The 27,821-nt window shown below is 40.6% G+C and overlaps 1 protein-coding gene across 1 annotated transcript in view; it reads right to left on the bottom strand.

The window, feature by feature from the left end:
• kiaa1549lb (KIAA1549-like b) overlaps positions 1–27,821 on the bottom strand; it is a 226,467-nt gene that overhangs the window by 197,901 nt on the left and 745 nt on the right. Inside the window, exons 2-4 of the mRNA XM_020098728.2 lie at positions 5,596–5,955; positions 1,441–1,950; positions 1,214–1,329 (exon numbers count right to left, since the gene is read on the bottom strand). Coding sequence (XP_019954287.2) covers positions 1,214–1,329; positions 1,441–1,950; positions 5,596–5,955 — 986 coding nt within the window. The remainder of the gene's footprint in view (positions 1–1,213; positions 1,330–1,440; positions 1,951–5,595; positions 5,956–27,821) is intronic.

Raw genomic sequence — 27,821 nt, 5'->3', positions numbered from 1 at the left:
GTGCACAAAATGTTTGACTTTTTTTCTGTGTGTTTAAATATATGTCTCATAAAGTTTACAGTGAATCAAACAAGCACAAAGTAAACATCAAGTATTGTATGTGTCCTAATATCTCATGATTAGTGATGGTGTTTCCTGTTAACGTTAAAGTGAGTGCAGATCAGTGAGAGAGTGAGGACATACAGCAGGGTAATACGGCACGGTACAAGGTACACGGGCTGCCGCTACAAAATGAACGTAGCTGGAACCCTACAGTTTGTGAATGCACGCATCGGGGGGAAGTATTCTATACATTTTCAGTCAATAGCCCAGCCCTAGACTTTATATGGAGACAGAGGACGTGTCTCCATGTCTCCCATTATATGAAATTGAAACAAAAATGTTCCAGCTACAGGGGCTGCCATCTTGCTCTTCAGATGTCAATTGGAGCCTGAGTCTGCCTAGTAGTGATCATGGTGTGGAACCATGGTATCAAGGTCCTGCTGATACACACGCACAGCCAATCACGAGTCACTCTCAGCTGTCAATCATAACATTTGGCCCAGTTTTTACAGCATCAAATAACTAATTAAAACCAAACTTAGCTGGAAAAATGTGCAGCTGAAAAAACCTCAGCGTGATAAGAACTAGAGATCTCTTAATATTCTTCCCTTACAGATGACGATTCCGAAACCTGGAATTTGTGTATTGGGTTAATACCAAGTACCGATCAGAAATTACGTATTTTAACAGCTGTATGCTACTAACCCTATATGGATGTGCTGCTCACTATCAATGTTGTATGGCCTATTACTAGAGTTGTATCTGGCAATACACACCACACAGTAAATGTGGCCATTTTACCAGTAGGCCTTTCCAACATGAAACATACATACATAGATTCACGTACTTGCCTATGCCTGACCCAGAATATATGGCTGTATCAGAGGCATTTCCAATGCATGTATTGGTATCAGAACATCTCTGAGAAGTACTATGGCAGAATGACAATGACATATATTACAGAAACTTTGAGAAAATCTTATAAAATGTGTCTTTTGACTTTTTAGCATGGTGGTGAAGGGGTTTATGACCTATACAACAGCCAGCCACCAGGGGGGAATCAGGATGATTTGGCTTCACTTTGGGAAGCTGTCATGTCCCCCATCTTTATATACAGTCTATAGTTTATATTCAGTGGTTAAGTTGTGTTTTTCATGAACACCAGTCTGACCTGTGCTTGAGCAGAAGTATCATTCAGAGCTTTACGGAGGCCCTGGCTCAGTCCCCTCCGCAGGTTCTGTCTCTGGATGCTGTCCAGCCTGTTTCTCCTCACATAGATGGAAACAACTAACAGAGATAAAGATGCAGAGGTAAAGAAATAAGGCAAAACATGTTAGATAAATATCAAAATTTCATACTTTTATTTTATTTTAAGACTGTGGTAAAAGTATTATTTACCTGTTTTCACCCACATCCTCTCCGTGATGTTGCACTGCTGTGGAGGAGCCTCGGTGGTGGTGGTGAAAGGAGAGATGAAGGTGGTGGTGGCCCCCCTGGGTGGGCTTGTTCTCGGGACAAGTGGAGTGAACGTTCTCCTGGTTTGAGTCCTTACAGTGGTTGTGGTGGGGGTGGTGGTGGTTGTTCTCCTGGTAACAGCTGTGGGCTGTTGTGTGGTAATGGTGGTGGACTGAGTGGTTCCAGTGGTGACTCTCAGGGAAAGTGTGCTTGTGGTGGGATTATATTGAGTCCTGGTGGCTGAAGCTGTGGTTGTGGTAGCGAGCTTCAGCGAGGCTGTCGTGGTGTCCGTTGGCGTCAGAGGCGGTACCTGAGATGTCATTTCAGTGGGCACAGCAGAAAGCGTGATTCTGTCTGATTGAGACGGGGACAGACTGGCCTCTTTTTCTTTGAGAAAGGTGAGTGCGATCGCTCGGGATGTTCCAGCGTTTAACTCGTCTGTCCCCACTGCCTCTGTAAGGACAACAAACGGGTCGGTCACATGCTGAGGGAGGAAGAGGAGGGAGGAAGATGGGGGTGATGATACAGTGCCTGGGAACATGGATGGTTTGGCTGACAAAATCTTATTAGTGGAACTTAATGTTGATGATGACATTGACGATGGAGACATTAATGATGAAGCTGTAGATGACATGGTGGTTAGCTTCACATTAAAGGAGGAAACCTGAGATTCTGTGGTACCACTGATTGATGGTGGTGATGATGATGATGATGATGATGACAGTGTCGATAGCATCAGATCACTTTGTGACGTTAACCCCGTCAGTTTTGAATCACTGATATAAACAGTATCAGTCATGTGTGCAGGTCTGTTTGGAAGAGTGACGGTTGTATCTTCTGCCACAGGGGGGCTGTTCTTATACACGAAGGCTAAAGTAGCTTGTGATGAAGTTTCAGAGTCTGTGGTGATGTGAGAGAGAGGCAGAGTAGTGTCTGACTCCCCTGCTGATGGAGCTGCCGTGACTCGTTGCTTTACACTGACAAATCTGAGATGAGCTGGTGACAAATTCATACTCTGCTCTTTATAATCTGATGCTTCTTTCACATGTGTAGGAGATGGATATCCTCCAACAGCGGGATTAATTGAATTCAGATCACTGCCGACAACCGTTGGATCACTCCAATTCAATATATGCACATTACGCTCTTGTCTGTCTTCCAGGTTCAGCTGTTCATATGATGGGCCATCTGCTGGTGAATTAGAATCGCCCCTATCAAAGCCACTGGATGTATTTTCTGAGTGAAAAGCACCACTGTGAAAAGGCCCCGGCTCGGTTGCTTTCCACTTTGTATATGGTGCCATTAATTTTGTGCCAGAGCTGAAAATAGCGCTCGCTGCCTCAATGCTTTTTTGTCCGTCACTGGAAGAAGTAGTTGCTGCAGAGGAAGCGGTGGAAAGAAAGGCCGTCTGTCTGTGGAAATGAAACTTTGATTTATTGCTGCTGACTCTAGTGTGAGGAGAGGAGTTTGTCCTGGGTGTTGTGATGATTTCTGACGAGGAAGAGGAATGACCTGTGAGTGTCATGTAATCTTTAAGAGAAAGGCTTATGAGACGTCCTAACGCAGCATCTATTGTTACTGGAGAAGCAGAGATTAGAGTGGAGGATCCTTTATTTAACATAAGTGCAGTCGTGACAGTTGGAAGCTCTGCAGTGAACTCACCCTTCATGTAAAATGTGGCATCTCTGATTACAGTGGACTCTTCATTTTCATTGAATAATGGAGAAACTGAACTCGCTGTGGTGTTTCTGTGGAGGCTCTCAGCATATAACGTGTGTGCAGTGGATTCCTGTGAGGATTTACTGTTTCCTGCATAAGTTTGCACCTCGAAAGTCACAGGTTTACTGTGGCCAGCTCCTTCTGATTTTAAAATAAAGGCAGAGACTTCACCTGAGGACGATCTCTGCTGAGATTTATCAGGAGATGGCATCAGACCAGATGTTGTATAAAACCTGTGAGGAAAATTCTGTAAAGATCTAGATTGATCAGATATTTGGTCAGTAAAATTAATCTCCCTACCGTCCCACATGTCATCTTTAGTGTTGTGATTTGGGTGTGAAAAACTTTCATGTGTGGTTTTATGGGTCGTATCTTTCCCTGACCTAACTGGACCAGAAAGAGACACTAATGTACTGTTGAAGGAAAATATCTTAAGCATCGTCCATCTGCTATGTTCCTGAGTTGTGCCACTGGGAGACTTTTTCTGTGTTACAAATTGTTGGAGGTTTGTGACATCATTACTCTGCAAATTAACTGAATCTGACTCTGATGTGAAGGAGGCTGTTCCTGCTCTGGTGATCAGACCAGTGGTGGACTCAGGCAAAGATTTACTGTGGTCAGCTCCCTCTGACTTTAAATTAAAGGCAGAGACTTCACCTGAGGACGATCTCTGCTGAGATCTATCGGAAGATGGCATCAGACCAGATGTTGTGTAAAACCTGTGTGGAAAATGCTGCAAAGTTCGAGTTTGAGGGGGTCTTTCTGAGGATGTTATTTTGGAAGATAATGAGGCTTGTTCTGCAAAATTAACCTCACTACTGTCAGACAGGCCATCTTTAGTGTTGCTGTGATTTGGGCTGTGGCTGAGAAATAAGGAAAATGAGTATGTAGGCCGAGTGGGCTGTGAAAAACGTACATGTGGGGTTTTATGGGTCGTATCTTCTGCTGACCTAACTGGGATCACTGGACTAGAAAGAGACACTGACGTACTGTTGGAGGAAAATATCCTTAGTGTTGTCCATCTGCTATGCTCCAGAGGTAAGCCACTGGGAAACCTTTTTAGTGTTACAAATTGTTGGAGGTTTGTGATGTCTTGACTCTGTAAATTAACATAACCTGACTCTGATGTGAGGGAGATTGTTCCTGCTCTGGTGATTGAACTAGAGGTGGACACAGGCCCGGGCTCTGTTGGTGAAAGTGAATAATTCTGGTGGGCTTGGGTGGAAATAGATTTGAGCTCTGCTCCTGCTTCCTTTCCCTGGTTGTTATTTATATTGATGGCAGGAACCGCAGAGCTGCCCTGACCTGCTGCCATCACTAAATCACTGCTATTAGATGCAGGCTCTGAGGACACCGTGCCAGGGCGAATAGGTGTTTTCTCCATGATTGCGGTCTGAGAGAGAGATTTTTTACCTGGTGCAGTCTCGGAGGAAATAGTTAAAAATGGTCTGAATGGCACCGCTGGTGATACAGCACGTGAACTGGGAGGTGACGTGACTGCATGTCCAAGGCTTTTGTGAACAAAAGTATGACTATAGACCGCTGCTGTGTCTCTCTGTTCCGCATATGCTGCTCGATATAACATCTGCTGTGTGACATGACTAGAAACTGAATAGCCCTTAGGTTGGGCAGACAGCAGTGCTGATGTGGAATTTTGTGAACCTCCCTGCTGCGTTTGAACAGCTTGAGTCTCTTGATTGGAGGGAAATGAGGTGCTAATTGTAAGATTATTGGCCGATACAGAGTTCGTACCTGGGACTGGCGTCTGAGTGGGTTCGTTTAAAACCTTTAAAGGATTTTGTCCATGTTTAGGAGAAGACAATGATGTATATGTGCTGGTTGCTGGTGTTGTGTTCACTTTTGAGTTACTAAATGTTCCACTTGCTGTGTAAATTTGATCTGCTGATGAGTAATAGGAATTTCTTGATATTTTATTGCTCTTTTCATTTCTGGTTTCATTTGCAAAGTGTGCTGGTTTGGTTGTTGTGCTTTGCAGTCCCTGTGCAGCTGGTAGGTCTAGGATTAAATGACTGGTGGATTGTGCAGTTTTTAAACTTTCAGTCCAACCATGAGGCCTTGCTGGTGATAACGTCGCTGTTTCTGTTGGAGCAGCAGGGCTGGACAGAATCCGTTCATCCTGAGCCAATGCAGCTTTGTTTATCCACTCAGTGGGAGATGACAGGGAGAGCAGAGATGACAACATGGAGTAAGTGGATGGAGCTGGTGATGACATTAATGATGACAATGAAAGAGATGATGCTGAGGAAGATGAAAATAATGAGACATTCAGATTTCCATCCATAAAGGAGACATGCGATGGCCTAGAGACGGGGGATGGAACAGCCTGAAGTTGTGTGTTGTGTTGGTGAGACGTCAGACCTGAGCCGGAGGGGAGGATCCTATCTCCTGCATACGACAGTGAGGAAGACATCTCTGAGCCACGGCTGAAACTATGTGAAGGCCACTGTGTGGTGTGTGTCTCGTCCCTGGTGGCAGTCGGAGAGGTTCTACTTTGATCAAGGCTCACTGGATGTTTGATAGTTCCTGCCATGACAGTTAAGACAGAAGAGAAAGCAGGCCTCCCCGATAAACCTCCACCCTCCGACTCTGAGTCACCGTCTGAATGGGCGGCCAAGAAAGGCACCGCCGACAGGTCAGTCAAGGGTCGAGCAGGAGCTGCTGTGGCTGTGGGGTCACTCGGTAGAAACAAGGAGCCAGAGGCATCGACGGTGTTTTTTTCTGTTAACAGAAGAGACAGGGAGACAGCACATTTATATTGGCATCAAAAAGGGGCTACTTTTATTTTGAAATCATATACCTCCACCATTTTACTCATAATAACTCTTTATATTTTTTAATTAAAGGAGACATATTCCTCTAATGTATTATAGGTTTTTGTGTATGTGAAAGTTCTGCCAGGGAAGAAAAGGGACTCCTCCCTCCCACAGAAAACACTGATATTTCCACATCATTGTGATGTCAAACATTACACACATATTTCCATAATGCTCGGTAAGCAGCTAGTCTGACGACAACTAACAGAGCCGGGTAAAGCGAGAGGAGAGGTTGACATTTCCGACATGTGCTGGAAGCTGACCAATCGGAGAAGAGGGGTCTTTATCAGGAGGGGGGGCCTTAAAGAAGCTAAAACAGGGTTTTCGACACAGGCTGAAAAGAGGAGCTGCAGCAGAGGACAATATGAGGAAAATTTTAGTTTTCTGAACATTAGAGCAAGTAAATCTTTTTAATTAATAACCCAAATTAAAATGATCAACCTGAATATGAGTATAACATGTCATCAGCACAACTTCTGGTTCACACATTGTGAATTGAAAACCTTTGCTGGATAACAATTTTTCAAAGAAAATCATTGTCTTGGAGCGTTAAATCAATCCTAGTGCTGAGGTTAACACATATGGTAAACACTACTCACACACCAGGTTCAGAAGTGTAAACATATCTTTCTAATAGTCTCTGATCGTGCTCCAAGAGCAGACATTCATGAATTCTCAAAAGAGAGAAAAAGAGACAATCTTCAAAGTAGAACAAATAGAATTATTCAAGAGATGTCAGCCGAGTGCTCAAGTATAGCCAAGATAACGCTACTTCTGAAAACACACAATGGACTCATGGTTACAGTGTTCTGACCTTTGCAGAAATAACACTTCATTGAAAAGGTAGAGAGGAAAAGGGATATGGAGGTAAGTATCATAAAGATGGTGGAGGTGATCAGCTAACTCTGAATTGTCTCTAATCTCTGATCCACTCCCGTCCTCGTCTTTCCTTTTATTCTCTGCAAATCCTCAACACATCCATACAGAGCTTCTTTTATCTGTTTATAAAACTTTGCAGTCCTGTCACATCTCCCACCCCCTCGATTCCCCTGCTCAAGTGTATCCAGCTAGCACTCGCATACGACTCCTTCAGCATCTGGGAGACGTGAGCAGGAGTCAGACTGAGTCTAGGGACAAACAAACAGGCACCTGTTTAGCAAAGAGACGCCAGACAGTCACATATTAATAATTGTTTCAGTTGTACTTAAATAAATACATAACTGAACATACAGAGAAAAATTCTGGATGGTGTCATACTTCAAAGTCTATGCTTTCTGAATCATACACATGATGACCTGCGTGAGACAGTGTGAACTCACACATCTGGCACTTTACAACAACCGTCTGCAGATATTTGCAGAACATTCAATAAAAAGTGTAACAGAATCTATCACCTACAAATTCAATCGAAGTTCCCATTCTTAAATGTCACCAGTATCCCAGAAAATTGTCATAATGCGTCTTTTAATTGGTCTTTAGACGAATACATCACTGAATTTTTTGCTGCCAGTGTTCGTCTCTTAAAGAAAGACCCTTTGTGCTGCATTCATGATCCCACTTAATTCCTTTTCTTCAAATAAATCACTAATGTGCTAAAATGTGATTAGTGAAATTGCAATACCGCAATTTCTAATCCATTCTTGAAAAACCAGCGATATATAAAACAAAGAGCGGGAAGAGGAGAAATGTATTTCACTGGAGAGCTCTAACATAAAGGATTTGTGTCCTCCTGCCTCAAGGCCGCAATGAGGAGACTCAGTTGAGCCACCTGGTCATCAACATGAAAGAAAACCTCCTGCACCCCCCTCCATTCCTCCATTCCCGTCGCTCCCCTGCTCAGTGTGGCGACATGAATTTAGGTGCGCGGGACGGCAGCCAGTCCGGAGCGGATGTGCCGGGTCCACCTGTGGTTCTCCACCTGCTCCGACTGAGTTGAGCATATGGAAGGATTTCAATAATGGACGTGAGAGGAAGAGGTGTGCAGATAAAAAGAGGGAGAAAGAGGGGGAAGATCAGAAAGGGTGGAAGGTATGAACAAAAAAATTGTCTTCAAGAGAGACTGCCGAAAGAACATTAGTTTGGTCAAGTAGTGGAACATAAAAAAGGAAATTATTGAATTGGAGGTCTTTTTTTTTCTTTTGAAGGAATACTACTCAACACTCGGCATGATTCTGCACACCAGGTTTTTATCTCGTGAGCAGAAGAACAGAATGTGTCACATTATGTTGCACATAATATAAGGTTTTAGGCTACTACTGCTGCTCAACTTGAATGTGGCACAAAAGCTCTTTTTAATTGTTTGGATCATTTATCAAACCAAACTATGCCAAACATTCACAGGCTCAGCTTGAGATGTGAAAATGTGCCATTTTTCTCTGTAATGCATCACTGCACATACTGCATATACTGTATTTAGCATTTTGAGCTGATTGGACAAGTCAAGTAGTTTAAGATGTTGGATTGTGATGGACATTTTTTAATATAACCGGATACAAACGCTGCCATTTTGCTCATTTGGAGTCTGTGCAGAAGTGATCGGGGAAATAGAGCAGCAGTAGCTATAGGTCCTGTCCATACATGCTTGACCAATTGTGAGTCTCAACTGTCAGTGTTTTGCATTAACTATCAACTGTATGAACCAATATGAAATTTGGATTCATAATGAACCAACATTTTTTTAAACTTCTCATAATAAAATAAGAGATCTCACAGAACCATGAGCTCCAGCCTGCTTGTCCTACCATGTCCTTGTGCTATAGTCCACAACATTTTTACCATACACAGCTGCAGTTGTGGCATACAATGCAGTTCTGTTTCTCTTGTGAGAACTTGTCTTTCGCTCTTTCGTCTGTGTACCTGTCACCTTTGTGCGAGTGCACCCCTGTTACCACCATAGATTGAATTCATTCTGTGGGAAATGCTGCATCATCATGTTTCATCCAATTTTTTCCTCTCTTTGGTTTTGAATATTTTATCATCATTAAGCCTCAATGAAAAGTGAGAACAAATGAAATCAAGTTTTTTGATACATTTATGAGGAAATAAAAGGGGAAAACAGTTGCCATAAGGACGTCGAGCATGTATGATTAATACAATGCTTGTTTGTAGTGAACTTTTGTTAAGAGAGAGAGCTTCACTTGTCTCATCACTGTGCAACCAGCACACACAAACCAGAGACCTAATTTCCACACTCATTTCTCCCCCCTCTGCAGCCGGCACTATCTAGCCAGGACACAGACATGACACTGCCCGGGATCCTGCTGCTCCACTCACATTATACACTGCTTCTGCTTTTGCTTAGAGCTGTTTTGCTTCTCTTATGTGCAGAAAATGGTAAACAAGAGAGCACAATTCAACAGTGATGTGGATGGAACCCCGGGAGCAGAGAGGCAAATTTCGAGGAGCCCGGTCTGCTGCATCCTCGGGAGAAGCCTGAGAAGTCCCTCCTTTCCCTGTTTATGGATGGCAGGAGCATATACAAGTGCTGTGAGCTGTTGTTGTTCTATTAAAAGGATAAATAAGCGCTTCAATCGTACGGCTGGAAGAAGAAGAGGTCTGCGAGGAGAGAATTTTAAATGAGCACAAGTTGGATATACATGTAGCAGCATTATGTACATGCAGGGCTGCAGGAGCGGTTACCAGTGATCTGTTTTGCACTGTTGAGGAGACAGTGTGGATGGAATGAGAATGTCACAAGCATCCAGGAATATGTGATTTATGAATTTATTTATTTACAGAGGGTGTAATCAGCACAGCAGGCTGAAACATGCATGAGCTGTCTGGAAGAAAGCCCATGCAGACATTTAACCCCACAAGCATACAGACAATTGTTCATGGTCAGACACTGAATCGTAAGTCACTGACTCTGATGAGGAGGTTACAGAAACTTTTTGGTCCTGACTGACTGATTATCTGTTTGTTTGGGAATTTCAAAAAAGTTGGTCTCAAGTTTGGCAAGGAGCACATCATTTCTTTGTCGCATGGATTCTTAGTGTTTAAATACTAAATACTAAGAAATCCTATTTAAATGTACAATATGTAACTTTGGCTGTTAGGGGCCTCTAATCAAAGCAATAACAAAAGACTCAAATCTTGTTCATGGATAAGGTCATGTATAAAGTTTTATTCACGTTACGGAGCAAATGTCAATGAATAATTCTGATCCTTAATGCGTGACCAATACAAACAGTTGATTGGCTAATTGGCTATTAGTGTGTTTTTCCTTCGTCATATGTCATTTGCAGAAGAAGTTATAGCAGAGACGAGTAAAGTGGATATGACACAATTAAAAGGCGACCAAACGATCTGGAATTAAATTGTGGATTTCTCTGGGTTTGAACACTGGTGGAAACATTTTGGATAATGTAAGTATAAGTCAAGCAAATATATAATAGAGGTCAAATTGTTAACGAAGAATGTTAGATATTATATCTTTAAGTCATAAGAAAAATTTTATACCTTTGTTATTTCTCAATCCTGCACACTCAGGTGTTTTGCTGCTTATAGCGTCACTTGTTCTGGTGTGATCAGTAGTTTATGGTGACAAATGTTGGCAAACTTGACTTTGGCTCACTTGTTTCCATACTATTAAAATACATTATAAGCATGTGACCATATACTGATTAGAATTTAACCATAGAAAACAATCATTTTGTCTGGAAAATTTTTTTTAAAAGTTTTTAAAAAGTGCATCTTGTATTTCAGGACTAGAAACCGACACGTTCTTTCATTACATCAGATAATCTCTGACAGACAACTGTAACTATGGTATTTTACAGTGATGCATTATTTACAACCTCTTCACATCCCATATAGCCAGTGTTTAACCTGAAGGAGTTCCTACAGGCTCTTTACAGTTTCCTGACATCTTTACTGCAGAGAGGGAGAAAAAACAGCTGAGTTACATCTCTCACAGACCATGAGCTCAGAAAGATGTCAGGGAAAATGATTCAGAGGAAGGAATGAGAGAGAGAGAGGAATCGACTCGCTACAATACATCAGTCAGCTGTACGTGATCGTAACGGGACCTGCCAACAGACGCCTACAGACCTGCCCACAGACGTCTGGCTGAACAGAAGTCAAACAAGGTTACATTCTCAGATATCTAAATACCTTTTTTACCTGTCTTGTTCTGTAGAGTGCATCAAAATAACACACATTTGTGTGTATTGATAAACTTTGCATTTTTTTGCTAAATGTACCATTAAACCAATACAGATATTGTAATATTATTTATATTAGTGGAAAACGATGTGAAAAATGCATTTCCCACCCAACCAAACAAAACAAGCACTGAACAACACATTGAACACTGAGGAATCTCTCGCTGTGTATTGTTCCTTCTTCTTTCTGTGTCTTACTCTCTTTCTTTCTCTCTCTCGCTCAAGATTACAGTTCGACAATCCACTGATACTAAGGCTCTTCGTCCATTCCAGCCTGACATGTTGACACTCCTGTCCTGACGCAGCTCAGGACGCTGTGCTCATGGCTTATCTTGCTGCTCTCTGTTGTCTACTGTTACTGCTCGCTAAGGTTTTTCTCCACTGTGTGTGTGTGTGTGTGTGTGTGTGTGTGTGTGTGTGTGTGTGTGTGTGTGTGTGTGTGAGTGAGTGAGTGAGTGAGTGAGTGAGTGAGTGAGTGAGTGAGAGAGAGAGAGAGAGAGAGAGAGAGAGAGAGAGAGAGAGAGAGAGAGAGAGAGAGAGAGAGAGAGAGAGAGAGAGCAAAGACAAAGAAAAGTGATTTAATGAGCAGACTATTCTCATTGAGTTCTATGGCTCTGGTAGATACATTATCACTGGGGCTCTGTCATTTCTAAATAGCCCAACACTTGACATTACAGTCATTTCTTCCAGTAGCTATTAGGAAAATGTTCCAATCGAGTGTTTCTATGTTTTCCTTTGCAGCACTGGCTCAGTAAAACACACATGAGAGCCATTATTCAGTGCGTTTAGAGAGCTTTTTGGAAGGTGACAGGGGACACATTCTCTCTACTCCCACATGAGGGATCATATATCTGCTGGCTCAAACTCCTGCTGGCTCAAACTCCTGCTGGCGCGAACACTCTTGGTGAAAAATGGACAAAAAGCAGCAAAACAAACTGATTTCTGTTCTTCATTTGGTGAATTGAGAACGGCAGTTCAGCGAATAAAGGATATAGACACGACAAACCAGAAAAACTGTTGACACTCAGCACTTTAACAGTGTTTTTATATTATGTGAATGATGAAGTCATGCAAAAGGCAAAATATAGAAACAAGAGTGTTTAACGAGCCCAGAGATAATGAAGTGATTAAATTCCTGAATGTGGAAACACTGCTGACTAAACAATAAAGTCAGCTTTCACATCTGTGTTCCTCTTACTGTACAATAAGTATTGGTCCATATTATCAAGATAAGAAAAAAATAACAAACACGCTAGTAAACAAGTTACAAGCTTCTTCAAGTGTTACCATACAGATTTTACTGTGCTCCATCAGCAAATACACTGAAAAATACTGGATCCATTTTCCTCTTAGATTATACATTCAACTAATCACATCAACAACACAGCAGGTATAAATTGTATAGAAAAAATAAAATAGGTGTAAATGACCATCATAATCAACAAAATGCCTTGATGTTTTTTCATATATTCATATATTGACACAAAGATTCTTGAACACTTGATACTAAATATGCCAAAAACTGACCATGAAATAATGCAAATAAAATAAACTGTAGTGTCAGCAGTGTATGGAGTCAAATAAAGGTTTCTATTTTGAGTTCAAATTATGTTCACTCCAAACTTCATGGCCTGTAAGTGTTTTAAGTTGTTGTATTTTCTTGAATGTGATTGAATTTGAGTTGTTTTGTCCACAAGCAAAACAGTTTAATACAATAACTGCCAGTCAAGTAGGGTAAAGTAAAGTAAGGTAAATTAAGTTAAATAAAGGTAAAGAAAGGCAAATTAAGGTATAATAAGGTGAGGTAAGGTAAATTATGTTAAATTAAATCTAGTTAAGGTAAATTAGGGTAAAATAAGGTAAGGTCAGATCAGGTAAGGTAAGGTAAAATAAGGTAAACTAAGGTATGTTAGGGTAAATTAAGGTTAGGTATAATTTATTGTCCCACAGGGAAACTTGTCTTGGGTTGTCACCAGGCCACTGTATCTCATTACATACACAGCACAAGTGCAGCACATAAAGGACATTAAGGACTACCCCTCAACAATTTGAAATTATGATGTTATTATAATACATGTAATATTATTATTTCAAATTATGTCTCACATTTGAGGTATATTTGTTGTTGGATTAAAGGTACATGAAAATTTTTAAATATTTCTGGGTTGAAATATTCCTTTGAGGCTCTGGGGGGTGAGATGAAGACAGGATGACTGGATGTCAGAGGACTCAGTCGGCTTCTGCAGGTAAACTCAGTCCCATTAAAAACCAGTCATCTTTCACTTCAGCACGGCGCCCAGAGGCAGCACCATCCTCTGAACTGTCAGGGCTGAAAGCAGACAGAGCGAGTGGTGGAGCCATAGATAAAAGCAAAAGGTAAACACACGCAATGTCTTTGTTATGGAAGCAACATACGTTCATGCTTCTTTACGAAAAACAGAAACAGAAAGCCTTTGTTACTGAGATTGTGCAAATACATAATTTATTTTATATCCTATATCAATAATTCTAATCTTCGAATCAACACTGAGTTTTAATATGTGCATATTAATCTTGTATCATAAACTAACAAACCTCCAAACATGATCATCTTAGACATGTCCAATAAATCTGCAAGAATAGTCTTTACGTCACTGCTTCCTCAACTATCCCTTTAGATAACGTCTTGTCCTGGTGTAACCCAACACACTTACACTGTGTGTGTTTGACACACACAGAGAGACAGCGAGAGAAAGGACTGTATCAGACTGGAGCTGGTGGCCGTCTCCTGGGGACGTGCATATCCGAGAAGGCGAGGGATGAGTGTGAGAGTTTAGCTGCATGCTGGGGCTGTGATGGGTCTGGGGAATTACGACAGTGGGTGTGAAATGACAGGTGGGGGTCGGTGGAGGACACCAGATAGTTCAGCAGCTGGTGGGACAATGTGGGACAAGGAGAAGCTTTGTTGGATTCTGGAAAACAATAATAATAATCTAAGATGTGTTTGTGGTACAAATATGACATTATTTATTGTTAATTTTGCTGAAGCTCATTGAGGTGGTGAAGATTGAAGTAGCCTTATATACTTTAAATGACTTTATACACTATTAATTATTTTAGTCCAGTGGTTCCAAACATAGGCATCGGCCCTCTCCAGATAAATCAGAGAGGCTGTAAGATGGTTACTTGATGAATTTAAAAAAATAAAAATAATAATTTGGGGCTTAGGACCGAATATTAGACAGAAAATCACTATTTAATGTATAATCAAAACGTAGACCTAACCCCCAAAATTGAAGTTCTAGTACTTGAGAAAATATCATAAATAACATTCCACCACTGACCTCAAGCAATCTGATTAGGATGCTTCCACAGTTCTAACCATCAATATAACAGAAGAAGAACAGGGTTCATAAAATAACTATTATCACTGTTGGGGAGTTTGCAGGTTTTTGCCTCTGACTTTCTAATTTGAGCCTTAGAGAGAAGTCGGAGCTAAGTGACAAAATGTGGGGTCTCATTGTTCCAACAGCAACATGTTTAAAGGCACAAAATTAATAAAATAACATAACCCAAGGACATTTTCTGTGAAACAGTAGAAAAGTTGATAGTGAAATAGAAACATCAATAAAGTAACATCTGCAAGCAACATGGAGGAACGACCTGTGATACCTTTCCATGGAAATTACTGTCCTTCATAGTATTTTAATATATATTCAATTTTGCTTATGCAAATTCAAACCACATTGACAGTAATTTGCTTGCTTTTTATCTCAAAAGTAAATCAGAAAAAAATTAATGAGACAATAGACGTGTTGACCTTGTGTGAAATCACTGTTTTCAGAGCATCAAGAAAGATACAAGCCAAAAACAATAACTAATGAATAAACACCAACTGTTTTTCATCTACAAATTAATCAATAACATCTATTAATTAAATAAAATAAATCAACAGTCAGCTCTTAAAGTTACAGAGTGTAGAAGTGATTTAGTGATATTGAGTGTTAAAGTTACATGTTGCAGCTGAACACCCCTCACCTCACCCTCTCCTTCCAAACATGACAGAGAACCTGTGGTAGCTTCAGTTGTCATAAAAACTCAAAAGGAGTTTAGTTTGTCCAGTCTGGACTAATGTAAAAAACATGGCGGCCTCCATAGAGAGGGTCCCCTCGATGTAAATATAAAGTATTTAAATATAAAGTATTTAAATATAAAGGGCCTTTTCTGGGGTAAAGAAAACTACAATTCATGCAATTTAGATGAAAAGAACTAGTGAAAACATCATGAGGATTATTCTACATTAAATTTCTGCCAATAGTTCCCTTTCACCTAAATCTTACACACTAGACCTTGAATGGTCCATCTTTTTATTGTAACAGCATTAATTAATCTGCATTTGTTGTACTAATAAGTTATTTATGGTAAATCTCAGCTCAAGACATTTTGCTCCTTAAATTTTAACATCCGTGTCATTGATGAAAATTTCTCTTCTGCATTTACTGCAGATGGGAAATAATACGACTGTGATTCTGTCACAACATTAATAATTCATTTCGTCTAGGTCAACTGTAAACACAATGCAAAGGAGATGATCTTAGGTGACATGACAAAAAATATTCAGCAGAATAATTTTTTTAACACACCATCAACAGACCTTCCATAGCTGGGCTCAATGCAGGGTGTTCTGAATGTTTTCAGTACAAATCAAAGAAAAATATCTTAAATACACACAATTATACATCTGTATGGCAGACAACCTCCAAGTCTGTGTAACAAATCCTCCTCAGAGGACCCAACCCCCATACTGACACCACTAACGTATGGGACTGAGCAGATGCTGACCCTGACCGTATTTATGGACTGTGTGTGCAGCGGAGGTTTGTCGGGGCATGACGAGGATGGAGGGATGAGGACAAAGAGGGATAAAAAGGTGGGTTAAGCCTGTTAAGCCTCCATGATCCCCTTTGAGATCCACACTTGAGTCAAACACAAGAATGAACATAGGTCACACGATCACAATGTTGTACGACCTGGGGTCAGGACCAGCAGCAGCAGACCACCACATCAGGGTTTACCTGGATTTGGAATTTTTAGGATTTAAAAGGATTTGGGATTTTTCCCTTTTAAATCCAAACATTCAACATAATAAGGACAGTAATCCAATATACATCTTTATACACTGGATACAGTATTAAAGTGTTGGAATTGAAACTAGTTCTAAGCAGCTCTTTAAGTCCATTAATTAGGCCAATTAGCAGTTAATGAATGGACCATTTTACAAATTTAACAAAAAAATGATAGAAATTCAGTGGTTTCAGCCTCTCAGAAGTGAATATTTGCTGCCTGTCTTCATCCAGAACTATTGTAACTTGAATATCTTTCGGTTTTAACCTGCACTGGAAAATTATCACAAGCATTTTTCATAATAATTCACTCTACATATATTTTATTGACCAAAAGATGAATCTTCTTTCGTCAAGAAAACCATGATATGCATTGTGCCCCCACTGAAGACCACTACTCAATAATTAGACTACTGGTAATGTTTCATCAGTGTTGGTGATTCAGTGGGAAACATTCAAATGGACATATCTTTATGCTGCAGTGCAATGCTGTTAAACAAGAGACCATAATGTGCTGTTTCACTGAAATATTTGCTGAAGTTTGTCCATGTCTTCTGTAGAAAACAGGAAAATACATTTTACTGGTTCAAACCTCTAACCTTTAAAGCTATCTTTGAGGGAGCATTAAACACAGAGCAGGGGAAATATAAAAGATACAATTTGCAGATGAGAATAAAAATATAAAATTACATTATGCAGTTTACGACGGCTGAATACCAGATCCACACAGAACACACGTTTGAGCTACAACACCAACACTGTTGGTGCTTAACACCGCAGCGATCAAACCTTCAACCTTGACACTCGCCGCACAGGCGACGCAAACACAGAGATCACCGCAGCCGACTCCAGCAGGCAGCGCGATGGATGAGCTCTCAGACAAAGGCCTCTGCTGTATCCTCAGCTCACCACAACACAACGGGGCCAGTGAACACTGCAGCTACGAGTGTGACGGCCGCAATACAACATCCTCCCATTACATTTACAACGAGGATGAAAAAAGTGATGAGCAAGCCTGCACGCTAATTTAATCAGAGTAGATCAGAGTGGTGGCATTTGAGCTGAATCATAGTTTAATACTATACCCGTGTTTTTACATATGTACGTACATCAGTTACCTTCTAATCCACAACACTATACATTACATACGGACTTTAATCGTCATTTAAGTTATTTACAGTCTCAAGCACAATTTGTTTAATTGATTACAATGTGCAATTAAATTATTATGAAACTCATCTGCTTATTGTCACTAAGGTGACTCTATTGTGACAATATAATTTTTACAGTGATTACAGATTACAGTGTAGTAAACTTGCATATGCAATTACATGATTTAGAAGTAATACTGTGACACTTCTTTAGCTCAGTGGAAATGTATAATCAAGTGCAGTAATTGTGAGAACAGCTGAGAAAACCAAGAGCTCATATTCACAGTTAGCAGATGTGTAAAATCATTTTCTGTCTTTTCACAGGTCAGCTCATAAAAACGTTAAAATTTTAAGAACAAGAGCAGATTATTTGTTGCAAAGTGAAACCAGAGGTGAGACCTGAGTGTGAAGACAGAACCAAAAGGTGAAAATGGATTTTCTTTTTACTGATTTTCTACATCCACAAAGAAAAGCTTACTGTGATGGGAAGTTGCAAAATCAACGGATGATCCGTCCAAAATTGTTACGACAGAAGGCACACAATAAAAAAACTAATGTCAGCCTTGAAATTGTGACATTGCTTTTTCACAGACTGACCTTTACAAATAGTGCTGGGTCACAATAATGCCTTTTTTGTGATGACTGAGTTCATCCAGGGATTAAACGTCAGCAGTAACTGCTGTGGCATTATGGACAAAGACTGCTTCAGTTTACTGAACAACACAACGATTGCTTTTACATGGACGTTAATATTCATTATTCTGAATAACATATCATTCCGACTATGATGTTTACATGAGTTGCTCATAGAATATTCCATTCAGATTCCTGTTTACATGTTGGAGCAGACGATTACTTTAATGGGGTTAATATTGGATTACTGGTATTGGTGTCCATGTAAACATCATTTTTGAAATAGATAACCCTAAGTACTGTGTCAGGGAAAACTGCAGAACTAAGAGTGTATCTTATTAAGTTATGTTTTTCAAGCAAATCTTTCAGTCTTTCTATGATGTTAAATTTGTTATTAAAATAACAAAAGAAGGGGGAGTTTATATTTAAAGGTTGCTAAAATGGCCATCAAGATACACGTATGCTCTTTATGTACAAGTGTTTTGTGATGCAGTTAGTTGAGCACACAGTGGTAGCATATGACACAAGGGAAAATAGCAGCACTGATAGTTTCCTATATAAACCTGCACACTGGCTGCAGCCTTCACATCTCGTCAAGGCCACAGGATGATCTGCGTGATGCAGCCGATGCAGTGTGTCAGGTCTCAGTCTTTACTCATTTTGAATTTCAATACATATGATCATCACAGCTTTCACACCATTCTTTTACGAGTAAAGCATAAACAGCTTTTTTCAGATGTGGTACATGCAGCATGATTGTGTGACATCTCTAAGCAGCAAACAGCAACGTGAGCTCTGCTGCAACAAAGAGCTGTATATACATTTCAATTGTAATATGTATCTTCATTCAGAGGACAGCATCAGAAAGTCAAATGCAGCCAAAGCTCTAATTAAAGTACCTACAGGTAAGATACTATCCCTGTGTCACGATGGGATCGTAACACTTGTACTATATATAGTGGATCTGGGGCATGGCTTCAAAATACGCACTTAGAAAATGCAGATTGCAGAGACAACTCTTGAAGGGAGAATTAAATGCTTAATGTAGCGAAAAGAAGGAAGGATGTTTTTTAATTGATTCTACTGGTCCCCGTCCAAGATGTGGGTGGACAAACAAAACAAACTGCAGGAAGAATCAGAGTTCAGATGAGACCATCTGCTGTGAAAATGTCCTTTGATTCAGATTTTGTTGACGACTCATAATCTAATACCAAATTTTACATTAGGGTGTTTAATTGGGATTATGAATCCTGCAGGTTTAGATTAATGGCGGGAACATAGATGCTTTTAAGAGGATGGATGTTCCCATGGAAGCTATTGTTTCAGGAATGGTTTGGCTTGGCCAAGTAGCATCTTTCTATCAGAATGAGAAATAGGGCGCAACAAAAAACGTCAATATGGGGACACTGCCTCTGTGGCGCCACGTGAATTAAAGTATAAGGATATACTAAAGAGAAATAATTGAATTTAGTGATGGGACTTTTCTATGTTTTATCTTTTTTATCGGTCATCTCACTCAATATTTCATGTTTTTGTGTCCACTCATTCGTTATAGAAGAAAACAAGACGACAAACCCTAAACTGCTTACTTACCAACTTACTTTATAAATCTGATATTGTGTTATTCCCTATCCTAACTACAATGATGATTTAATGTGCTCAACTAAACAGCTGTCATTCACATCTCATGTTGGGGCGGCTGTGGCTGAGGGGGGTAGAGCAGTTGTCCTCCAACCAGAAGGTCAACAGCTCAAATCCCAGCCCATACCGAAGCGTCCGTGGTCAAGATGCTGAACCCCCTTAAAGTGGCCCCTCACAGATGTTGAATGCACTAACTGTAATTCACTTTAGATAAAAGCATCAGCTTAATGACATGTAATGTAATGATGATGTCCACCGTCAAGGAGAGGCCTGTCTCCAAGGTGACAATATTATGACTGAGATGTAAGAATGTAGACCATGAAGTACCATGATCCATTACTAAGGACACACTCTTGACCTTGATTAGAATGTAACACATAATGGTGCCACAGGCAACACGGAAATACAAGGTCAGAAACACACACACAGTCAGTCAGTCTCTAAACTACATTTCACCCTGACTGTATGTGCTGTAAAATTGTATATTTGGTTGGTTTGTTTGTAGATGGAAAAACATACACATCCATTGTATTATAGTATTGAGCTCTGGGTCTCCTGTGCAATATACCAGGTCTTGTACTAAGCTGTATTTCAGCTTCAAAAATATTGATGCAATACACTTGATTTTAAGAAACATGTTCCCTCACTGCGGCTGGTTACAAAGTGCTGAGAGTGGCAAGTTTAAACAAATCTCTCACACACACACACATACACACACACACACACACACACAAACACACACACACACACACACACAAGGAGAGAGTCTCTGGGGACAAATTAAAAAGATATCCATGGAGGATGAAGGAGGAAAAAAAACCTCTGAAACTTGCCAGACTGGACTTTTCCTACAAATGTGTATGACCCGGAGCGTGTGTGCGTGTGTGTGCGTGTGTGTGTGTGTGTGTTTGTGTGTGTTTGTGTGCGTGTGCATGTGCGTGTGTGTGTGTCTGTGTGTTCTCCAGAGGCAGTGGAGCTAAACACTCTGATCATCCCAGTAATTAATGGCCCAGTGGGGAATGGCCTGTCTTATATTAAAACTTAAGGTAAAGCATAAATAAAACCAATGTGACTTGCAATAGATTTATGAATGCCCGTAAAAGTGTTTGCATTTAAATAAGCTATGTATTGTGTGTTGTGGTGTGTGTGTGAGGCAGAAGTAAAACGTTCTTCTCATTAAAGAAAAAACAATTGTTGCAAATTGCTGGTCTGTGACTGAAAATTCCTGACAAATTATAAGGCCATATCTTTACGTAACTTCGCCTTCATGCATTCAAACTTCAACACAACTTTTCTTTTTGTACAAGTCATTAGAATTACCTCCAATGTAGACAAGTATGAGCTCACAACCTACTTCTGTAATCCGGAAGGACAGACTTAAAATCCTAAGACAGTCTGATTACTGATTAATAAGATAGGCTTCTAAAACGAACATTTCCTTTAATGCTTTCTGAGTTCAGCTTATCCTTCCCCAGGACTTTTGCTGCTTCGCTGATGCTTTCGTCTTTGCAGCACGTTGGCTTCCTCCCCTCCACCTGCCTCACTAAAGCTAGAAATCAGAGCGAGGCACTGAATCAGTGATGTCACAGAGATTCAAAATGAGAAGCGTCTCTATAGACTGATGTGTTACTGTCATAATATACCACAGTTGATATCTCTGTACGTTGGTGCTACATGGGGACGCTTCATGTACTGGGTTAGTTTTGAGCAAGAACTCTAAAACTGATGCAGCGACATTGCTCTTTGTTATTAATAAGTTCTTAAACTGTACAATTATTCATATCAGGACTGGAAGATGATTGATATTAATATTCTAAGTTAATCTATTAAACATTCCACCAGAAAAGAACACATCTTACACAATAAGCTCAATAAATGTTGGTAAGGCTCTTCAGTTTTAACTTCTTGAAATTTCATATTTTTCTCACCATGATGCGATTCCACCGACACATGTTTAATTACCCCAGCGTAACCTCAATTTCTATATAATCCAATTAGAGTACTGAAAAGAATGCCATACTCACATTTACATGACAATATGATCGTTGTGGTCATAAAAGATTGCTGACTGGAAAAGAGGTCACAGACCAACAATGTCCCATTTATCTGTATTTTTCTATGTCAACAACAACTCAAATGACAACATGAAAGAAGCTGGTTGCACTGGCTTTATCTTTGTTCTTTTAATATTCAAGAACGCCAGTAAATTGTCCTTCCTACAAAGTGTTTTGGATTTTCTACATAGGTGCTACCTGTGACAAGACATTGGACTGCAGTTCCTCGTTATTTTCTCCTGAAAGCAAGTGTGAACGGAAATGTCAGAGACGCGCTGCAGTTTCTACAGACTTCCTACACCTGACCAAATAAAGTCCGTAGAAATCCAAGAGAAGTCGATGTGTGAACACAGCAGGGGATCCCCCACGGGAGCAAGTGGTTTATGGCACTTCTAACACACGACAGACACACAAAGGAAAAAGGAAACAAATATCCCCTGATAAAGAAGTGGCGTCATACACCAACGAAGATGTCAAGACAGGTTGTGGCGATAAGAGCTGGCGACGGTGTCGGGCTGCTGTAAACATGATTGTGCCTGCTGCACCCGGCGGCTCCACCTCTCGCCTGAATAATGCAGAGGATTTGATGCTGTTGTTAACACGTCTGTGCAGAGAACCTCCCGCTGCGTTGTGTGAAAGGCAAACTATGCCTAAACTCTGTAGCCAATTTTCCTGATTTCACCTGCAGGCTGGTTACTTGCTGGAAGTTGATGGTAGTAATGGTCGCTTGCCAAGAGCTTCAGCCCTCATTGTGTTTACAAGACAAGGGGTATACACACTTTAGGCAGTGCTACTTCGCCAGGGCCGGTAGAAACACAAGCATTAAGATTGTAGCACTAAAGACGAGTAAAGGAATGAAGTTTGGTGCTGAAACAGGTAAGAGCTGCTAATGTTAAGATTGGCTATGAAAAAATAACACTTGCATGCAATTAACTTTAAATTTTAGAAGTCTTAATTTATTTGAGCACATTTAAACTATGGCTGTGTCACAATTCAGGGATGGCATACTTCAGAGGCTGCAATTGAATACCGATTAATGACCGGCTGTCCCGTTTCGAAGACTCCTCCATCCTCAAGTTAGGAAGGATCCAACTCAGGCAAAGCTATCCCAGGACTCATTGGGCTTCTGTGATTGTTTTTGAAGCTGAGCTGTTGGACATAATGGCGGCGAGACCAAAGCGTCTGATGCTTACACAGTATCTGGCTCGAACAGAGGTGAAAAGATATTGGTTGAAATGCCACAGTCCACAGAGGAATGTGTGTGAAAAAGCAAAGTCAACAGCAACACTTAGCATTTCTATTTGTAAGTCGACTGAATATGATATGATGACAGTGACGCCATTTAATATGACTGATGACCCTCTTCCTGACTCTCTTGTCTCTCTCACTTATGCACAGCAGAGATCAAAATCCTGATCTGATCCAGCCTCGTTCATTTCTGCTAAAAATCCTCTTCAATTTTTAAACTTACATATTAATAATGTATTCTGGAGTCATCTGTGAATCCCAAGAAGTGATTCGCTGGAATAACTCATGAGAGTCATATCCAGTTATATGGTTTTCTTGAAATACACGTCAAAGAACGTCTAATAGTCCTGTCATGATAAACCCACATAGGGGATTTCACTTATTTTGGCTAATTAGACCTTTCAGGATTGTGTGGGCATGCACAGACCACACGTGATTGACATCTCCCTGACTCTCTGAGCTTTGCTGCAGCTGTTGGAGTGAGATAAATAGCACATTTAAAATCACACTGCACAAAGTCTGGTGACGTGCAGTGAAACTCTGCATTTCAACCTGAGCTCAAGTCTCATCGACCTGGACAACTGAAAACACATCTGCAAAATGTAGGAGCTGATTCCCTCAGTGGGCGCTCATATGGGGTCGGAATAAATTTTGGATCTCTACTGGAAATATTCACATGAGCTTCATAACTCTGGAAATTGGACCTTCTGAGGAGCACCTGAATTGTTCAGAAGTTAAGTTAAAGTGATTTCAACACATCATACTTTCAACTTTATTATTCTGTTAAATAGAGACATTATTAAAAGCCCATCTTTAAATTGTAGTATCCGTTTGCTCATATTTTAGATGACTTAAAACAACCCATAAATAAAGCCCGTCCACACAACATCCACAGGTCCTTTGATGACAGTTTATTCTAAATTAATCAGATTTGCATTTTGATATAGTTGCAAAGTTTTGTTCTTAAATGTCAAACAAACGGATTTACATTTTCAAATTCTAATTTTCTCTTAATATCTTAATTACTAAGGTCAGCTGAATCTGAGAGACAGTCACACTATTTATAATCTATAAGACTTTGTTTATAGCGGTCGTCAGTTCGGAGAGCCCTAAATTTCCCAGAGCATCAGGCCCCTCGTGCCCTCCTCTGCTGTGGTCCGGTGTGATTAAACAGTGGCCTTGTGCGGAGCAGCGCGCTGTATTATACAGTGTGTCCTCGTAAATCAGGCAGTCTGCTGTCCTGTCTTCTGTCCACAGCCAAGCCTATAACATCCACAACACAGAGCGACACAGAGGGAGAGATGGAGGAACATGGAGGCATAAAGGTGCAGGGAGATGCTGGAGGGAAACATGGAGACAGCTCATCACACACAAACACACACACATACACACAAACAAACACAACACACACACACACACACCCACACAACAAACACAATATTCCCTGATTGCACTGAACTATATGAGGGATAATAAGTGGCAGATGGTCCACAATACTAATTAGCGGCCTGTCTCCTTATCACTGCATCTATGTTGTTGTAGAAGTGTTTACAGCAATGAAGGAGACTGTGGACTTCCTGACTTTCTTTAAGATCTGACAGAAACAGACTGAAAGAATCCTGGGAGTAAATTACAGCAAGGATGGATGTAATAATGAAAGCTCATTTATCTGCACTTATTTTAAATTACTCGTTAACAATCTCTGTCTGCCCTAATAGTGTTTTTATTTCTGTCACTCAACTTCTTACATAATGTTTGAGCCAAGCTCATCTCCCTGTTGGAACATCTGCGTAACGCACAGAAGAAAACAGGTGGAGGGTTGTGGACAGAATAGAAAGAAATCTTTCAACAAAGACATCACTGGTTATCAAATTCACATCTGTGTTCACAAAGACTAATGTTTGCATCAGGAGGAGGTACAGCCGAGGCTCCACCTCAGGAGAGAGCACCCATCTGACTGCACACACACACGGGAGAGCCCTCCTGACGCACTCACCCGCAACATAATTAACCATGGTACAATAAATCACTGCAATGAGGGGAAACGAGGCAAATAAACAATAAACCGAAAAAAAATCACATCTCTTATTTGCACCTGAAAACCCAGACAGGTCATCAGACCTAGAGTGAGTCATGGCTCTTTATTTTTAAAAACCAATTCCTGGAAGTAGTTTGAACATTAACCATCGGGACAACCCCTGAAAAGGCTAACCAACACAGAGGGGAAGAAAACTGCATGATGCTTAACCACATGAAAACAAGAAAAACCGAAGCAGACCAAAGAGAGAGTCGTGTTGTGCAGCTCTCTGGTTATGTGATGCACATTAACAGTCATTTTATGGATTAAAAACCCCCGGACCGCATTGCAAATAGGAAATGGGTTTTTGAATCCTGTACTGTCATGTCTCCTTTCAATGAATTCCTAAGCAGAAAGTGATGACTGGCAAAAGCCCAGGGATGGAATCTCATACAGCGAGAGGTCTGCGAGGTTAACCCCCATCAAAACCAAGCTGTCAGCACTCAGGAGCGGCGGGCGGGTTGTTGTGGTCGTCGGAGTAAACAGAGCTGACGTCAGAGGAAGGGAGGGAAATAAATATTCCTTGGTTGTGTTCTGTAGCTGATCTCTGGACATGATTTCTCCAGCTGCGATTATAAGAAAGCAAACATGATCCTGTGAGAGAATTCAAAACCAATATGACTGCTTGTCGACCCTGCACTGTCCTGCACACACACCACTGCAGATGGGTTTGAGGGGGAAATGTTACTATTGGTGTTTCCATAGAAACTACATGTTGTCCCGGCTCCACACATTAAGGGAGGAAACTGTGAGTCTGGACGTTACCTGGTCCCAGCAAACTGAGAATCTGCACATACATATACAGTGTGGAAGCACAAACAATACAGACGGTGAAAATTAGAGGAATCGAAATTAATTGGCTAATACTGATTTTTTTTTTATGTGAATGAACAATCTGATTGGATTCCCATAGATTTTATTTTTTAAACTGTGACCAAGATACAATTTCACATCTGAAACACTGACTTGTCAGTGTTGTAAAATATAAACATGTCACAGGAAACTGATCTGAATGACATCAAACCTACTTTGGCATTTCTACACTGCAGTGTATCGTTAGTCATCAACAACCGGCTGCTTGTCGAGCTCTAGTGTTTAGTAGTTCATGAGCAGCCAACATGACACTTCAAGTCATTTGTATGGAGGAGGGTGAGTGTAAACTTGCTTTTATCATTTAAGGTCTGTTGTCAAATCATGATAATCAAGTTGTGTTTTTTATCTAAGACTGTGAATGGTCTCCAATATAAACATTTCAAAGAAATTATTATAAGTCTAGATTTCCTCCACTGTGATAATGGTTTGATTTCCCTGGTGGATATTATATTGATATCAACAACAGCCTGAAATGTGATTTTTCCCAAACGAACAAAGATAATTATTCATTGAAGTTTATATTTGAAGAAGGTATCTTGCTCATCATGTGTGTTTTAATAAAGGCTTGTATGTTTAACAGTATATTATGGAATATTCTACATGTGAATGAAGTGATTCTGTCACTGATTGAAGGTAACTGAGCACATTTTGTGATTCACAGTCCAGTGTTGAATAATCATCTGAATTTTTTTTATCTTAAATGTAACTTTCTCTTTAATGTATAGATTTTGTTTTGGTGAGATTTACTGAAAATGCACTACAGCTAACACAAAGACATAAAAAGGACATTTCTGTCATGTAAGGTGAAACTCTTTGAATTTGGTTTGTGACAGGTTTGCACTTAAACAAATCAATCAATAAAAATCCAGAAAGTAGTAACGAGAGCTGATGCACCTCCATTTACACACTCGACACATCATAGCGTTACATGAAAAACATACTCGGTCTGACTGTGAGAAAACTCTGGATAATTTCTGGGAAATCTTCCCTTTTTTCAAACCAAACTAAAACTATAACTAAACTAAAAGATGAGAAAGAGCTCAAAGACAGCATGTAGACTACAGTGATACTTGCACCACAGGATCCTACAACAGTTCCTCTATCTACTATAATGACAACAGTCCAGGTTCACAGTTTCCGTGTCCAAGAAATGAATAATGTAGTGGTATGACTCTTCCAGCACGAATGTAATGTACAGCTCAGGTGCTGCTGCCTGGCTCATGTGTTTAAGAATGGATGTGCTGACTGTGAGGAGGAGGAGGAGGAGACTGTGCTACTGTAGCAGTGCATCAGCAGAGGTGAGACTACAGCCACTACATCAGTTTGCTGACTGCGTGGAGAGGAGGGTGATGGAGCCCCTGTTAGATACACACTCCTGATCGCTTCCATTTCTAATTGTGCTGATGCACAGAGACGTTCACACTCATTTATGTAGAAGTGCATGAGGGGGAGAAAGGTGATGGAGCCAAACGGCCAACTCCTCGAGGGTTCATGGCTGAAGGGCAGCCATGTCGGCCAGAGTGGGCTACAGCATGTGTGTCATTTGTGCTGACCCAGATGCTCTGAAACACTGAGTGTCCTGTGGCTGCACTGCATTCCCACAACAACTCCCACCTCATCACACACAACCGCCCTGTGTAATAAACCTGACCATGCAACATGCAGGATGCAGGATGAAGGGATGAGGGGAAGTCAAGTTGAGATGAGACCATGAGTAGAGATAACAAGTCGATCTGCAGGGGGAGGAGAGGAGGGGGGGAGCAGGGATTCAGTGCAATCTGATCAGTGAGACAAAAGAGTTGAGTGGCTCCAGGATCAGGTGCAAAGATT

This window comes from Paralichthys olivaceus, chromosome 1 (assembly GCF_024713975.1).
Source record: "Paralichthys olivaceus isolate ysfri-2021 chromosome 1, ASM2471397v2, whole genome shotgun sequence".
Classification (NCBI taxonomy): Eukaryota; Metazoa; Chordata; class Actinopteri; order Pleuronectiformes; family Paralichthyidae; genus Paralichthys; species Paralichthys olivaceus.
This window is presented reverse-complemented; position numbering and strand designations above follow the sequence as displayed.